The sequence below is a fragment of the Bufo gargarizans genome, chromosome 1 (assembly GCF_014858855.1).
Source record: "Bufo gargarizans isolate SCDJY-AF-19 chromosome 1, ASM1485885v1, whole genome shotgun sequence".
NCBI lineage: Eukaryota > Metazoa > Chordata > Amphibia > Anura > Bufonidae > Bufo > Bufo gargarizans.
In genome coordinates, this window is record NC_058080.1 from 368,398,106 (window position 1) to 368,415,875 (window position 17,770).

General features: G+C 46.7%; 1 protein-coding gene across 1 annotated transcript in view; it reads right to left on the reverse strand.

The window, feature by feature from the left end:
- HCN2 (hyperpolarization activated cyclic nucleotide gated potassium and sodium channel 2) overlaps positions 1 to 17,770 on the reverse strand; it is a 119,469-nt gene that overhangs the window by 77,148 nt on the left and 24,551 nt on the right. Inside the window, exon 2 of the mRNA XM_044269687.1 lies at positions 961 to 1,384. Within this exon, the coding sequence (XP_044125622.1) occupies positions 961 to 1,384 (424 nt within the window). The remainder of the gene's footprint in view (positions 1 to 960; positions 1,385 to 17,770) is intronic.

Genomic DNA, 17,770 nt, shown 5'->3' on the forward strand with positions numbered 1-17,770 from the left:
CGGTAATGGTCTTCCTATGTTGTCGTTTAACATTAGGGGAAAGAAATTCTTCACAATGAACCGCAGCTAACATTTTATCACTTCCACAGACACAAAGCACAAAGCACATCCGCCTTATGGCTGTCAACAGCGGTTATAGAGACAGCTCTACCGCTAAGAAGAGCGTCTGCACAGTTCTCAGCTCATCCATAGTACGTTATCAGGCACCATGAACGCTCTCCTCAATTATTATAAAAGCGTGAGGTTTTTCTTATGAGAAACTACATTGTAAAGTCTGATAAATAAGGTACTTTCTATTTCATAGTGAAAGGCATAGGCATTCCAAGGAAGGTGGGGAATGTGAGAAATTAACAAAAAATGCTTACCTAGTCAATCCCCCAACATTCTAGGGCCAGTGCTCCAAGTGGTCTATGCTTCTAGCACTGCAGTGAATACATGCCTGACAACTCCGTGTGTCCTCTGCAGCTAAATCCCTGGCCTCGGTAGTCATGTAATGTAATCAGGATGTCACTGACTCTTTGCACAGAGACCAACCTGGCTACTCAGGTGACCACTGAGGCCAGTGATAAGCTGCAGAAGTTATGCAGAGTAGTTGTCACGCTAAAGCATAGACCACTGGGACGGTGGCACTGGAATAGCCAGGGATTAAGCAGACGATGAAGGGGATACCAGAAATGCGTTGACAGTGGATTGTTTTGCCAACAAACTTGGAAAATTTAATATGATGGCTCTCAGTGAGATCAGCAAAATGAGGTTGAGGAGTAGCCAATGAGGAGAGTAATAATAATGTCAATAATACTGAGTTGGCTTCCATGTGCATTATCTTCTGCTCTCCAGAGATTTTTTTTATGTTTTTATGCTTCCACTATTGTAATACAATTCTTTACTAAAACATGTCAGGAGTTGTGACAGGTCCTCTTTAACATGAGTTGCTTAAAGCACCAAATGAACAGCACTTACCTCTTCCCATTGATGAATATACCGGATGAGCCTGGAAAGTCGAAGTAACCTAAGTAGACTGAGGATTTTAGTAAACCTCACAATTCGTAAAGCACGGGCAGTCTTGTAGACTTCAGAGTCAATTCCTTTTTCTACAATGAGAAATATGTAGTCCACAGGAATGGAGGATACAAAGTCCACCACAAACCATGTGCGCAAATACTTGCGCTTGATCTTTTGTGGATCCAAGATGATTTCAGTGTTGTCCTCAAACACAATACCTGTGCGGAAGTTCAGGACCAGGTCCATAAGAAAGAAGGTGTCCGACACAACATTAAATACGATCCATGGTGTGGTTGTCTCTTCTTTGAAGAAAGTGATTCCCACAGGGATGATTATGAGGTTCCCCACCATGAAGAGTAGCATTGTGAAGTCCCAGTAAAACCTACAGACAGAAGAGAGAATAGTAAGATTAGGAGGCCCTCCATTTTATCACTTATGATGCCCACTAGATCTCTCACAACTTGTTTGTCTGTGGGAAATGTCAAGAACACAATAGCAGACAAAAAACAATTGTTAATATTTGCTCTGAAGTCAGAACAGAATTGACTTATGTTATCGATAAGAAATATTACTGTCGTTATTTCAGGATATTTAAAATTGCTGAAAATCAGAACATAAAGACTGTAGTTAAGGTACGATCTCAAACTCTATCTACAAAAAGAGTCAGAATAGAACTTGCAGACCTCCAGCGGGACATACCCAGATTCCAGGCAATGTCCCACTGTCTCAGGAGGCATTACATTTTGCCTATGTCTGTGTCCTCAAATCATGGACACCGGTGAAGACAATGGTGAATTAGGGAGCAGTCAGCTACCTGCTCCACTATATACTCTATCCTCATCATTGGAAGCTCAGCACAGGCAGGATCATTGAAGTCACTGCATCAAACCTGCCCACATGCCAGGGCAGGATGCATAGGGGGCCAACAACTCTCTGAGGGACACAGCAGCCATGGGAATCAATAAAGAGCAGCCCGAAGAGCAACAGAATGGAAAGGAGGTTCTGAGACAGCAGAAAGCAGCGGCATTTGGCCAGCTGCTCAGTATGGGACCAGGTGGCATCAGTCACTATTGGGGTTATACATAGAATGAATCAGGAAGCACTCAGCTCACAGAGGTGCAAGTGGAGCCAGGAGAGGGGGAGGGGGGGGGGCACAGGGAAGACAGCCACATAGTGGAAGGAAAATTCTTGAAAAGTGTGGTGTTTGTAACCGTATGTGAAGAAGTTCAGTTTTCTAGTATAGAGTAGCAGGTATAGGACATCAGTGTCCTATATAAATGGTGTACATAATAGCAGGTACGTGGGTACAGTATCTTCATAACTGTGAAATAGCAGGTATAGGGGTACAACGAAGGTTGTTATTGCTGCATGGCAACGTCCTCGCACTTTTTTTTGGCTGGTGGCACTGGCGTGCCTTTCCACTTTCAACTGTATCCCCATTCTCAGAACATGATTACAGTTAAAAAGTAATGGTAGAAGTCAGCTTTCCTAGGCCACTAAACACCTGCATCCATAGGAGGATCTGGGACCTTGGAACAGGCCAGCGCATTGCTCTGTGGCACACTTACTGTGTGGGGGTACCAAGGGGGCATTGTTACTGTGAAGGGGCACTAAAAGCCCATCAGCACTGTATGGGGTCACTATTACTGTGTGTCACACAGAAGGTACTACAAAAGTGAGTGGGGCACAAGGTGGACACTTTTACTGTGTAGAGCACAATAGGGGCCAACTAGGCAGGGTTAGAGGCATGCCTTAAAGGGGTTCTCCGGGAATTAAGAAAATGAAAATACTAAAATATTACTTTATAATAAATATATTCCCAAATACCTTTCATTATTTATAATGGCTTATTTTGTCTGCCATCATCCTATTAGTACACACACAACCTGTCCTAATCACAAAGCAGGACAAGTTACTTCACAACACTGAGCTAAAGAGCTGCCTCATCCTCCTCTCTGCCCTACTGGTCAGGGATTATGATCCTGAATACAGAGGATAAGAACTTTAGCCGAATCTCCGGGGAATTTAGCACAGAGAGGATGGACAGGGCAGACTGTGACTGTGGTAATATAGACTGCATACAAATGCTGCTGCTCATTAGCCACACCCCACAATCCTCATGTCTCCTCGACATCTCCATCCCCCCCAGAGATTCACCTGTATTCAGGATCATAATCCCTGACAAGTAGAGCAGAGAGGAGGATGAGGCAGATGTTTACCTCAGTGTTGTGAGGTAACTTCTCTTCCTGTATGATTAGAACAGGTTCTGTGTACTAATAGGCGGCCATTTTATTTTTCCTAATGATTGCTCCCCAGACAAAACGAGCCATTATAAGTAATGAAAGGTATTTGGGAATATATTTATCATAAAGTAAGATTTAAATATTTTCATTTTCTTAATTCCCGGAGAACCCCTTTAACATAAAAATTTTGCCTCTGCATGCACCACAACTGGTGTCTCTATTTGCATTCTTGTAAAATTGAGAGGTATGAGCTGATGTTACTAAATATGTTTGGTAATATATTTACATTTCTATGGTTAGGACCAGAGGCGTCAAAGGGAGCCCTGGGGTGACCAGGCACTTTTTTGGACATACACCCTGGAGGTGGTCATAAAACTATTATGGAATAGCATGCGATTGTGAACTAGCAGCAGTGTCCAGTTGGTGTGGTGCCAGGCAGTCACATCATATCTGCTGAGTACCATGACAACTCACCTTTTTGTGTTTGCGGCCCTCATCTGCTGTGGACAAGAAGACCAGAGAAGAAAGAGTTCTTGGCCTACTCTTGCATAGCAGCAGAGCAGAGTATAGTTGCTGTTGCCACCCGGGCAGTCACGTGACCCCAATGCAAGCATCATACCAGCGTCATGAACATGTGACCTCCTGCTTATTGCCATGACAAGTCCTCCTAGGACCCATAGGCCTCCTCTGCTGTCACAATGGACATATCTATGCCCCACATCAGGTACAGATAGGGTGCAGTAAATAAGGGTCTTATTCTAATTTCGGGAGTCCAGAATCTATTTGTAACGAGGCACAGTCACCTTTGGGAAGCAATGTGAATGCCAGTGACAGGGTGCACTGTTGAAAGGAGAAAAAAGAGCTATTGGGGACTGAGAACAGCAAGAGACTGGGCAACAATTTTATAGCCGGAACTAATATCAGGGTGGATTTGATTTAAATCAAAATGATTTAAATCACGATTAAATCACTAGTCAGTAAGGCTTAATTTAAATCATAGTTTTCTACATGAAGACTAATTCTTGCTGGTATAACTTATAATATACAAGTAGATAAAGATTTTTAGAATAACTTTTCATATTAGTTTTGATTAGGTTGATTCTGTATTCATAGGTTTGTAGAAGTTAGGATTAAGGTCTTTTTCTCAACTCTGTTCATGTTATAACATTTTTGCTGTGAAGAAGAGGCACGTGATCTCTGCTGAGTCAAATTCAGTTTTGAGAACTGCAAAAGTAAACCAAGCATCTGTGATAACATCTTGTAGGCAGGGAAACTGCCCAATAATCTTACAAAAACCTCTGTAAGAGCATGACATTGTGAATGGATTAATGGAATTTATTTACCCAAACAATTACACATATAGAAACATAGAATGTGTCGTCAGATAAGAACCATTTGGCCCATCTAGTCTGCCCAATATACTAAATACTATGAATAGCCCCTGGCCCTATCGTATATGAAGGATGGCCTTATGCCTATCCCATGCATGCTTAAACTCCTTCACTGTATTTGCAGCTACCACTTCTGCAGGAAGGCTATTCCATGCATCCACTACTCTCTCAGTAAAGTAATACTTCCTGATATTACTTTTAGACCTTTGCCCCTCTAATTTAAAACTATGTCCTCTTGTAGCAGTTTTTCTTCTTTTAAATATTCTCTCCTCTTTTACCTTGTTGATTCCCTTTATGTATTTAAAAGTTTCTTTCATATCCCCTCTGTCTCTTCTTTCTTCCAAGCTATATAAGGTCCTTTAATCTTTCCTGGTAAGTTTTATCCTGCAATCCATGAGGTGAGCGAAGCTGGCCCCCCTTCAATCAGCACAAACAAAAACTCCAGTGTGTTTCTTTAGTGCTACGTTTGTGCTGTTTTGTGCCGCAAAAATTAACATTTGTGCTGCTTTTATTTTAAAGATAATAGCAACTGTTTGTTTCAACATGATGACATCACCAGCCCCCCTACAACAGCAAAAAGACATGACACTTGCTGGATGGTTAGTGCTACGTTTGTGCTGGTTTGTGCCGTTTAAATCTCCATTCTACCTCATTTCGTTTTCGAGTTATTAACCATTTATTGAAAGGTCATCAAAGGACATGCTGCCTGAGGAGGGAGACCGGAGGGCTGGAGCAGAGAAGTGTGAAGACAGTCTGTGAGTGAGTCTGCACTGTGACTGTCTCTTGTCTGTGGGACAGAAGGGGGGGGGGGGACTCTTCGATCTGCTGCTGCTTCATTCTATTTAGTTGTGTTACTGTTTCATTAAGCAGTTTGTCTCCATGACACCTGCCCCCCCCCCTCCACATATCCTGTCCTATCTCATCCTCATGGGGCCCCTGCTGTCTCCTTTCCTCCCTCATGTATCCAGAGCTCCTGTCCCACCCTCCTATCTCCTATTGCTGCCCTGCACAGACCTCCTGCCCCTACTTGTTGTATGAATCGCCCTCAGAGCCCCTTCCACCTACTTGCTGTGTCCACCCCTCCTGTCCATCCAGGGCCCCTGTCTCACTCCTCTGCCTCTCATTATGGTGGCATCTGAACAGCATTCACCATAAGGACCTTCTAACGTCACAGGGTCATGTGACTATGCCCCCCACCCAGTACTGTGCCCCTTTATACCCTGCATTGTGCCCTCTTACCACACCCTGTGCAGTGCCCATAATCATTCCCTGTACTGTGCCCTCTTATACCCTTTTATACAGTCACTGTATGGTGGTTTTATCATTGTATGGCGGTGTTATCACTATATGGCGGTGGTATCCAATAACTGCATGGCCATAACTGTATCCCCTTCCATGCCCACACCACTTTTTTTAGACCTGGCATGAGCGGGAAAAGATACAGATTGCGGTGTTAAGGACCTTTGCGCCACAATCTGTGTCAGAAAAACGCCTAATATAGACGTATTTCTATATAATAAATGACCCCCTAATTGTATTATTATTCGGGGGTAGGGCTAATATCTTTATAGTATATACATTCTAGTGTATTATACTGTGCCCTGTATTTCCCAGTAGAAAATTATCCTTGGGAAGCACAGTCCTCATCCCTGACCACCAGGACCAGGTAGCGCTCTGTCAGTACATGGCGGCCTCCCCTCTCCGCCACGCTGCTCCGCTGTGTACTGGTGCTTATTCTGACACTAGGGCTGGGTTCACGTCCTATTTTTGCCATCCATTTAATGTATACCAAAAATGTATATGTTAACAGATGCCTCAGACTGATGCTGTATAGTGGCGTCCGTTCACCATACAGTTCCATTGTAAAAAAACATATACGTTAACGTATGCATTTTTTACTTGACCCTGCAGGATACAAAAACGTGGAGTGCTGCACATTTGTATACATCAAACCGATAGGAAAAACGTGATGTGAACACACATTTGGGGGGAGGGGGGCGTACTAAAATTTTCTGTGGGGCCTAGTCAGTTCTAGCTACATCACTGCACATCTCCTTCTCTCCTCCAGGCCTGGCTCACTGCTGCAGCGGGCCGCCGGAGAGAAGGAGCGCAGGGAGCTGCGGTTAGTGAATGACAGGACCGCCAGCTCCCCTGCAATGATAGGTATGTGAGGGGGCCACTGGGGGGTCATTCATCACACTGTGAGGGCCCCTTACACAGTATAATGACTCCCAGTGCCCCCCATTTAGTATAATGATCCCCATTGACCCTCCATTTAGTATAATGACCACCAGAGCCCGCATTAAAAATAATAACCCCTCGTGCCCCCTCCATACAGTATAACCCCCAGTGTGGGGGCGACTGGGGGTCATTATTCTGAATGGAGGGTCACTGTGAGGTCATTATACTGTGAGGGCCCTTTACATAGTATAATGACCCCCAGTGTCCTCCATTTAGTATAATGATCACCAATGACCCTCCATTCAGTATAATGACCCCCAGAGCCCCCTCCATACAGTATTCCCCAGTGTGGGGGCTACTGGGGGTCATTATTCTGAATGGGGGCGACTGGGGGTTATTATTCTGAATGCAGGGCCACAGGTGGTCATTATACAGGGGGGGGGGGAATTGGGGGTTCATTATACTGTGTGAAGGGCCACTAGTAGTCATTATACTGTGTGAAGGGCCACTAGTAGTCATTATACTGTATAGGGGCCACTGGGGGTCATTATACCGTGTGGGAGCCACAGGGGGTCAATGTAAAAAAATGCCTAATGGGGGCCCACTGGGATTTATCGCCCAAGGGCCCACATGAACCTGGAGCCGGCCCTGGCTGAAGCATACTAACTTTACACAGGTAGTAAGACAAGTTAATGTGGACTGGCATCACTTGAAGTAAGAATGATTATAGCATGCAGACACATCAGTCTCAATGAAAAAGGTAAAAATAGGTTTAATAAGGAATGGCAACATCAGAGACCTGCAACCTGTGAAGGTGTGCGGACACAGTGAGAGTCACAAACACATGTGCATTTGATGCATTTTGTCAGTGCCTTTTGTGACAGCACATCCTACAGTGATTATGTGACTCAAGAAATAAGCAATGTAGAATGTTTTCAGCTTGTGAAAGCCATGGCAGAAAAAGGTGTACAAAAAGAAATTTACATGCTGAGAGGTAAAATCCTAAAGGAACATATTTGGAGCAGAACAAATAAAAGCAGGACTCCAGCTGGTTAAAGCTGAGTGCAACATATCATCAATAACTTCAAATGTGTTCTCAACAGTGCCCAGTATAGTGGCTGAGAGCAAATGGAGCATCAAGAAATATTGCATGTGTATCAGTTGACCAAGACACATTAAAATCCAGAGGAGTTTCAGCTCTACAAGATGCAGTCAACAAACACATTAACTTACCACCTTCAAAATGCTCGTCACCTATCCATGATGTGCAACATACACCTATGGAAATGCAGTTTTTTGACCCTTCAGTTTCTGGAAATGTTCTTTGTAATGGTACAGTAGGAAACACCTTCAAAACAGGACAGCACCTTTGGATTGACACTGACATAGGACTCTGGGCAGCTTGTGAGACACGAAGCAGAGGTTCACAAGAAAGATTTATTGAAGCAGAACTCTCTGAATTTCAAGCCTACCTTGAATTAAATGAGAACAGGTTCACTTTAAGAGCTGTTGTTGCATTTTGCCAACCAGCTACCAGAAGCTCTCTAGGCCATTACATAGCCTACTGTAAAAGGTCTGATTACGCATGGGAAAAATATGATGATTTGACAAATGGTATGGCAGTGGTAAATTCACATACCGAGATCTGCCCCCATACTGTTCTGTACACAAGAGGTAGCTGCTTGTAGCCCACAATAGAAGACACCAGCACTGGACAATATGTGCCAGAAGTAAAGCACTTTTTATTAAATTGACACATACATCAAACAGCCAACATTTGGGGGCCATGCAGGGTCCCTTCTTTTGGCCCACATAGTGACGGTCACTATGTCGCTCAGAAGGGACCCTGTATGGCCCCCAAATGTTGGCTGTTTGATGGACACAGCGCCATCCATGTTGTCACTTCAAGCACCAACCTCTTACTCAAGGTCTGTACACTGTACGGAGTGCTGATGATTTTGTATTATTAGCTGCTTGTAGTTCCAAGTTACTGTTTGTTAAGGTTTTAGCTTGAGATAATCTACTTTTTTATGCACTTCCCATGGACAAGTGCAGTTACCGTTTAATGAAGACTGCGAAAAAATCTGGACTTTATATGGATATCGCTATGTTTGGGTTTATTTGTTCTTTATTTGTCATTGATTTTCATGAAAACTTTATGATCTTCAGTTTGTAAAATGATTTGTAGAATAAAAATGTTTGGGACACATTTTACTATTCTACTTCTTGATAGTATTTATTTTTTGGCTGTAGCTATAATCATTCTTACTACAAGTGATGCCAGTCCGCATTAACGTGTCTTACTACCTGTGTAAAGTGAGTCTGCTTCAGCCCTGGTAATGGAGTTCAGAAAATTAAGCAGCACAAATGATCATTTTTACAGCACAAATGCAGCACTAACCAACCAGCCCGGTTTTGCTATTATCTTACAAATAAAACCAGCACAAATGTTAATTTCTACAGTACAAACCAGCACAAACGTAGCACTAACCAACTAGCCCAGTTTCGTGTCTTTTGGCTGTGATGGGGGGCTGGGTGACCTTTTGTGACCTTTCACTAAATCAGGCATCCTCAAACTGCGGCCCTCCAGCTGTTGTAAAACTACAAATCCCACAATGCCCTGCTGTAGGCTGATACCTGTAGGCTGTCAGGCATGCTGGGAGTTGTAGTTTTGCAACAGCTGGAGGGCCGCAGTTTGAGGATGCCTGCACTAAATGGTTAATAACTCGAAAACAAAAGGAGACAGAATGGAGATTTAAACGGCACAAACCAGCACAAACGTAGCACTAACCATCCAGCAAGTTTCATGTCTTTTTGCTGTTGTAGGGGGGCTGGTGATGTCATCATGTTGAAACAAACAGTTGCTATTATCTTTAAAATAAAAGCAGCACAAATGTTAATTTTTGCGGCACAAAACAGCACAAACGTAGCACTAAAGAAACACACTGGAGTTTTTGTTTGTGCTGATTGAAGGGGGGCCAGCTTCGCTCACCTCAATCCATGTACCAGTTTAGTAGCTCTTCTCTGAACTCTCTCCAAAGTATCAATATCCTTCTGGAGATATGGTCTCCAGTACTGAGCTACAATACTCCAAATGAGGTCTCACTAGTGCTCTGTAGAGCGGCATGAGCACCTCCCTCTTTCTACTGGTAATTCCTCTCCCTATACACCCAAGCATTCTGCTAGCATTTCCTGCTGCTCTATGACATTGTCTGCCTACCTTTAAGTCTTCTGAAATAATGACCCCTAAATCCCTTTCCTCAGATACTGAGGTTAGGACTGTATCACTGATTTTATATTCTGCTCTTGGGTTTTTACGCCCCAGGTACATTATTTTGCACTTTTCAACATTACATTTTAGTTGCCAGATTTTTGACCATTCCTCTAGTTTTCCTAAATCCTTTTCCATTTGTTGTGTCCCTCCAGGAACATCAACCCTGTGTGTAATCAGCAAAAAGACATACCTTACCATTGAGGCCTTCTGCAATTTCGCTGATAAAGATATTAAACAATATGGGTCCCAGAACAGATCCCTGAGTTACCCCACTGGTAACAAGACCATGGTCTGAATATACTACATTGACTACAACCCTCTGTCTGTCCCTCAGCCACTGCCTAATCCATTCAACAATATGGGAGTCCACGTACAGCCTTATTCTACATAATTAAAAAACGAATCTTTATTTCTTGATGGAATATTTTCCTCAAAAAGCATTTTATATTAAAAAAATTGATTTAAATAAAAAAATATCAGATTTTTTATTTATTTTTTTAAAGATTTTTATCCACCCTGGCAGGAAGGAAAAGGAGGCAATCACAGGAAATGAAATGAGTAAAACTTTTAAAAATTAACTGATATTTATACAAAAATAAAATAAAACCCACAGGCGATAAGTTTGGCGCTTAAAGGAGAATTTAAGATGGAGAAACAAAGCCAAATTTAAAGTGGACAGAAAATTAAAGAGGAGGAAGAGGGAAATACATCCAGCATACAGGACAAGAGAACTGGTACTGTGCAGTGCCCATATATACAGAATAAGAGCAGATACTGAGAATTACACCCAGTATCCAGGACAGGAGAAGTGGTGGGAGGAGTTTCTGTTCCTTCCTGTTCCTGTTTCCTGTTGTTTGTGGGTGTGTGAGGTCCGGGAGGCTTACCAGTGCTTTGTTTGCCGGGGGAATTGCTACCCTTTCCCCAGGGGGTGGTGGTCTCTCCCGGTATGGATCCCCGGGCCTCTGGCTGCCGGCGTTCATCACCACGTGTCGGCAGCCGCGGCGGAGATGCGCAAGTGGAGAGGAGGGCCTCCAGGACTGGAGACCTGGGCTTGGATACGTCGGCGCTACTGGAGGTGGACAAGGATGCGTATATAAAGACACCGCAGAAAGCGGCCGCAAGGTCGCAGGTGATGGAGGGCAGCCCCGCAAGTGCCGTGGGCAGGAGGGGCCCTGCTGCTAGGAGCGGCTGTGATCCTTGCAGTGAGCCCAACGGAGTACCAGGTGGGGTCCGGAGGGGTTCCAGGAGAGCAGCCAGCTTGGGATCCTCTCTGGACAATTTGAGTCGGCACCCAAGAAAGCAGGATGCTGTGGAAAGGCCCGCTGCTGCACAAGCAGCGGGTGAAAACATGAAAAGTACAGTGGCTGGACAAGCTGCCGGACGGACTGTGGGACGGGATACAGGGAAGGCCGTGGAGAAGGTGACGAGGCCAGAGGCTGAGGTAGGTGATTCAGCATGTGGTGTGTCTGTGTCGGTGCCTCAGCCCAGCAACAAAGTTCCTGTAAAGAAGCCTGGTGTCGGGGGTTCTTCCTGCCCAGCGGTTGAGAGACTGCACAATTGGGGTACTTTGGGCCCTAAGGAGTCTTCAAAAACCTTTTCCTCCCGGGTAGCATATTTTCTCAACATGCATGAGGAGGTCAAGAGGGAATTAAAAAGACTAGCCAGGGGAAGGTGGTTCCTGGAACACAGGATTCGGAGGTGGACTCTCTGCCTTGTGGCCAGGGGGACCCCTCAGACCTGATTGCGGCCGCCTCCGGGGATGAAAGCGGGTCTGGGGGAAGGCTAATGCTGGCAGCTGGAGTCCCCGGTGGGCAGACTGTATTTTGGGGATGAGGAGGTCCCTGAGGATGAGATGGTGAAAATCACAAAGGAGAAAAATAAAACTGTAATTGAAGAAGTGCTTCGATTTGTGCCTTTTGAATCCGCTGGTGTGCCCAGCCCGGGTCCTGTAGTGGAATCGGGTCAAACAGTGCTGGAGATTAATTCTAAGATGGTGACGGGAGGTGCCCCCCCTTCCTGTAGTGGTAGGGTGGTCACAAGAAGCGCAGGGGGTAAAACCCCAAACAGTGTGGCGGACAAGGATGTGATGATTGTGGACAAGGTTCAAAGTGGTGGTGCTGAGAAAGAGGAGAAGAAAGCATTAGAAACTGATAAAACTGTTGATATTGTAAAAAGACCATTAAAATCAGTGGAAGGTGTAAAGACTTTGGAACCTGGGGAGAACACTATGGTCAATTATTCCGGTACTGTTCGGGCCGTGGGGGGTGCGGGAGGTGGGGAGTCCCCTGCGGGTTTTGTGGGGGGCTCCTCAGGGCCCGCCCCCAGTGATTCTCCGGTCTCTTTAGGGAACCCGACCAGTCCAGGGGGAGTGAAAGGTGATGCAAAAACAAATATGGATGCAAATATGGTTGTTAATGGGATTGTGGGTAATGATGTGCAGGTGGCTGTGGGGGTGAATGAGAACGTAAATGAGGTTATAAATGAGGATACAAATGAACTGGTGAATGGGATTGTGGATGAGGAAGAAATTGAGATGGTGGATGAGGATGCTTTGATTGAGGAGTATAATGCGGATACGGAAGTGGATGAAGAGGAGGAAGTTATGCGGAAGGAAGCAATGAGGAAGGATGTGAGAGAGAGGATGGCAAAAACAAAGACGTATGCGGGTGTTGTTTCGGGTGACTCTTTGCCCAAGGTTTTGGGCGGGGGTAACTTGCAACGGCGCCTCCTGGAGGCCCTAAAAAAAGGACCGGGGACTTCCATACAGGTAGAGGGAGGGTCGGTTGACCTAGCTTTTTGGACAGAAAGGCATGGTTTTAGGGCCTTTCCGAGAACAAAGGAGGGGTGAGATCGTATGGACTCACCCCACACCGGGGAGGGACCGTAGGAATGTGGCCCGTCTCTATTGGAGGAGTAAGGAAGCAGCAGTTCCTTCTAGGAAGACTGCTGTGGAACTTCTCCTGGGGGCGGGGTTTGTCGCAAATGACATCTTTGCGCTCATACATCCCTACGGCACCGCTATGTTCGACGTCAGCTTTGTTACGCCGGAGGGTTTGGAGCTTTTCTGGTCTAAATATGAGCTGATGAAGAACACCCCGGAGTGGCGGGGTTTTGCCGTCGAGGCCATCACCGGCCAATCGACTGTGAAGACAGTGACCGTTTTGACCTGTAATGAATCACTGTCTAGTGTAGACATCATGACTTGGCTTAGTCAATATGGTAGGGTGGGGCAGTTCCCTGCCAAGGTGCTCGATGAGCATGGCATCTGGTCAGGTGCCTGGACCTTCAGCGTGGAGCTGTTTGATCAGGGCAATTCTGTTGCTCATATTCCCTCCTCTGCCTTCATAGGAAGGGATAGGATTATGGTGTTCTATAGGGGCCAGCCAAAGGTCTGTCACAAGTGCGGCAGTCCCACCCACTTCAGCACACAATGCGATGTTCGCATGTGTGCGAAGTGTGGGGACACTGGTCATCTTGCCGCATCTTGTAGGCGGATCCGGTGCAACCTCTGTGGGGACCTAGGTCACCCGTTTAGTCGCTGTCCGCTTGCCTTCGCCAACAGGGTTCAGGGCCGGGCTCAAGATCAGGCAGGCACTAGCCGCAAGGCTGGGTCTGTGGTTGGGGAGGAGCCTGCTGCCGGGACTGAATCAGTTGGTGAGGGGACGAGCGCAGGATCCGAAGAAGCAAAGGCCGTCCAAGATCAGGCGGCTAGAACAACGCCGCAAGGATAGGGAACAGGTGGCAGCTGACCCTTCAGCTGGTCTTTCGGCTGGTCTGGCTGAGGATCCCGGTTGTAGTGACCCGGGGTACAGCGACGATGGGGAACCAGAGGCCCAACCTGTGGAGGCTAACCCATCCGCCAACCCTGTCTCCTCGTACGGCGAAAGCTTGGACGAGGGTGGCAGAGCGTGGTTGGAGGGTAGGAGGAACAAGCGGAGTAAGAAGAAGAAGAAGAAAGGAGAGGGTCGTAAGCCCTCTCTGGAGTGGGACCCATCTGTCCCACTCATCCTTGACCAGAGGCCTAAGGAAGGATCAACTGGGTCCCCTCTGGTGGAAGTCTCTAATCGGTACCAGGCCCTTGACGAGGATCCCCCAACTGCTTCAGCTGGGGGGGAGGAGGGTGTGGTGCCAGAAGGCGTGGGGGCCTCCTCGCAGGCTGCAGGGCCCTGTCCTTCGGGGGGTAAATTACCTTCTGGAGGGGGGGCCAAGCCTGGAACCTTGGGCAAAAAGGATGGTATGGATGTCTCTGTATGTTTGAAAAGACAGAAGGAGTGTGATGGTTCAGATGAAAATGCTGATGGTGGTGGGATGGGGAAAAAGAAGGCTATCTAACTCAATCAATAATGATGGCGGAACTCACCCCGTTGACACTGGCAAGCATTAACGTTGCCAGTATTAAGTCAGACGCAGCTCGTTTCCTGGCCCTTGATTTTTTCAGCCGTATTGAAGCTGATATTTTGTTTTTGCAAGAGACCTGGTTAACAAGTACAACTCTGCTGGCAAAAGCCAAGTGAGAATGGCGGCTAGGTCCGTCTTTCTGGTCTCTTGCGGCCGAGCCACGTAGCAGGGGTGGCGGTACTTTTTAAGACCGCCGAAAGAGTGGAATGCAGGAGGATAATCGAGTTAGAAATGGGAAGGTGCCTAATTTTAGATGTCCTCATGGGGAGACAAGAATTGAGACTAATAAACATCTACGGCCCACAGAGTAAGTGGGACCGCAAGTGTCTCCTCATGAGGATTAAGCCTTTTCTTTTTACCAGCCGGCAAGTGATCTATGGAGGGGACTTCAACAATGTGACGAGGGCCTGTGATAGGGGAGGCTCCAAAGGTGGGCTGGATGCTGATAGCGTTGCGTTGTCTAGGATAGTTGAGGATACTCGTCTGGTGGACGCCCATTTACGGCATAAGCCAGACCACAAGGATTTCACCTTTCATCAGGGAAATCGTAGGTCTAGAATAGATAGGTTTTATTTAAAGGAGGAGGCCGTTTTCTCGGCTTTAGAAGCCGTGGAAGTGGAATTCTCCGACCACTGTGTGATTATTTTCTCTTTGAATGTTGCAGAGACTCCCTGTATGGGCAGAGGTATGTGGAAGCTGAATTCATCTCTCCTGGAAGAAGTGACAGTCCTTTGAGGATGTCCTTCAGAGCCAGGAACCCTTGGTGGACCTCTGCAACAGTAAGTCGGAGTGGTGGGAGATATTCAAAAAAAGGACGGCAAGGTTTTTCCGTGAGCTTTCTAACCTCAGGAGCTGGGACAGATACTGTCTGTACCAGGAACTGAGGAAGAAACTTGAAAGACTGGTTCCGACGGGGGGTAGCCGTGAGGATATCTCTCGTGTGAAATCCTTGCTCAAGAGGTGTCAGTACGATAGATACGCCTCTTTGGTAGCTGAAAGGGATTTCGGGAAGTACCGCTCACCCGACCCCTTTGGAAACTGTAAGATGGCAGTAAAAAGTAAATTTGTGGTAGGCCTGGTCGACAGTACGGGTTCCCTGAATAGGTCCGAATCAGGGATCCTGGAGGTCGTCAGGTCTTTCTACTCTCATCTCTTGGGTAGGAAAGAACTAAATCGGGACAGTTTTTCAGCTTTCTTGGCTGAAGCTATTCCCAAGGCAGGAATAGACCCCTCTCTTGATGTTTTGGCAGAACCTATCAGACAAGAGGAAGTGGGACTGGCCATTGATGGGCTTAGGCCCAAGAAATCGCCAGGTCCGGATGGCTTAACATCCGAGTGGTACAAGGCTTTCAAGGAACAATTAGTTCCTCTCTTGACCGACGTGTTTAACGAGTGTCTTTCCTCGGGCACCCAAAGTCAATGGGTAAGTCAGCCCAGATTATTCTGTCAAAGGGTAAAGATCCATCCCGCATTGAGAACTGGAGACCCATATCGCTTCTCAATGTGGACAGGAAGATTCTGGCAAAAATACTTTTCTGCGGATTGGTGAAGTTTGCACCGAGACTTCTTTCTGAGGCTCAGCACTGCTCTGTTCCCGGTCGGAGCGCTTTTAGCGCCGTTCTCGGTGTCCGAGAAGCCATGGAGCGGGGCAGGGCGGGCCTTTGGAAAGGGTTTCTATTATCTTTGGACCAGGCGAAGGCTTTTGACCGGGTGAACCATGAGTACCTGTGGTCCGTTCTCTTGTGGTATGGTCTACCCGGGAGGTTTGTAGACTGGTTAAAAACTTTGTACAAAGGGGCGGAGAGTTTCCCATTGATTAACGGTTGGTCGGGTCGACCTTTTGAGGTGGCTTCTGGTGTCCGCCAGGGATGTCCTTTAAGCCCTTTGCTGTATGTGTTTGCGATTGATCCCTTCATTAGAAGGGTAGATCGTGGACCATTGGCGGGGGTGGGGATAGAACTGGCGATGCGGGGGCCATCTCTGAAGGTGGTGGCGTACGCCGATGATGTCTCCATTCTTGCCTCTTCGGAAGAGGAGGTGAGCTGGGTGATGTCGGATGTGGACCGCTATTCAGAGGTTTCTGGGTCTCAGATCAACCGGGACAAATGTGAGACTCTCTGGCTGGGGGAAGGGGATCCTGTCTTCGATCTCCAGGGCACTCTTCCAGAACCCCAGAAGTCTGTAAAGATCTTAGGCATCAATTTTGGCCAGAATGGAGATTATCATCAGCAAAATTGGGAGAGTAGACTAAAAGATGTCGCCCAAAAGGTGGACAGTTGGAAGGGATAGTCTTTATCCCTCAGGGAAAGGGTTCACCTGTGCAAAGCCTACCTGATTCCCGTGCTTTTGTATCTAAGCAGTGTTTGTGTTTTGCCAGGGTCTCTCTGGGGTACGGTCTACAGCCTCTTTTTCCAGATGTTGTGGGGAATCAGGAGAGAGGTTACTTACCGCACAAGGAGACTAGGCGGGTTGGATATGGTCAACCCGGTGGTATTCTTAACAAATACCTTTTTGAAAATTAATATTGCAAACCTCTGGAAAGAGAAGGCTCCTTTGTGGGTAATTTCCTGTAGGGAGTGGTTTCGGCCTTTCTTCCAGGAATGGGAGACAGGAGGGCGAGTGAAAGACCTACGTGCGTCACATGGATATCTCCCGGCTTATGTTGCCCCGGTTCTGAGAATCCTGAGATGGTGGGGTCTGGGGAAGGGAGAGGTGGAGCCCATGTCGAGGTTTTCCCTTGACAGGAAGGTTCTATCTTACCTTTTTCAGGCCCCACTGGCCTTGAGGGACTGCTCAAGTCAGGATCTGGAGGGTGGGCTGTCTTTGTTGAATTCAGAAAGGATCCCTAAGAAAGTTTGGGATGTGACTTGGCGCTGCTTCCACGGTAAGCTATATGTAAGGGACAATGTGAAGTGTAGAAACTCAGAGGAAAGGGGTTGTCCCCGGGAGGAGTGTGGTAACCTGCTGGAAACCATGGACCACTTCTTACTTCATTGTCTCTTTAATATAGAGGTATACAAAAGGGTGGGAGCTTCCATCGGTTGGTCTAGTCTGGCCGCCCTGTCCTATGCGGAGTGGGCCTATGGGGCTTTCAAAGACCTTGGTGGGAGGGACCGTCGCACTTTATTTGTAGTTAGTGCAGTGGTTAGGCACCACATTTGGTGTGCACGGTGTCTAGTGTCAACGAAGAGTCACAAAATCCTCCCGGTGGAGACGGTATATAGGAACATCATGGGTGACCTGGTGAAGGTACGCTCTCTTGAGTACGAAAGGTGGGGGGA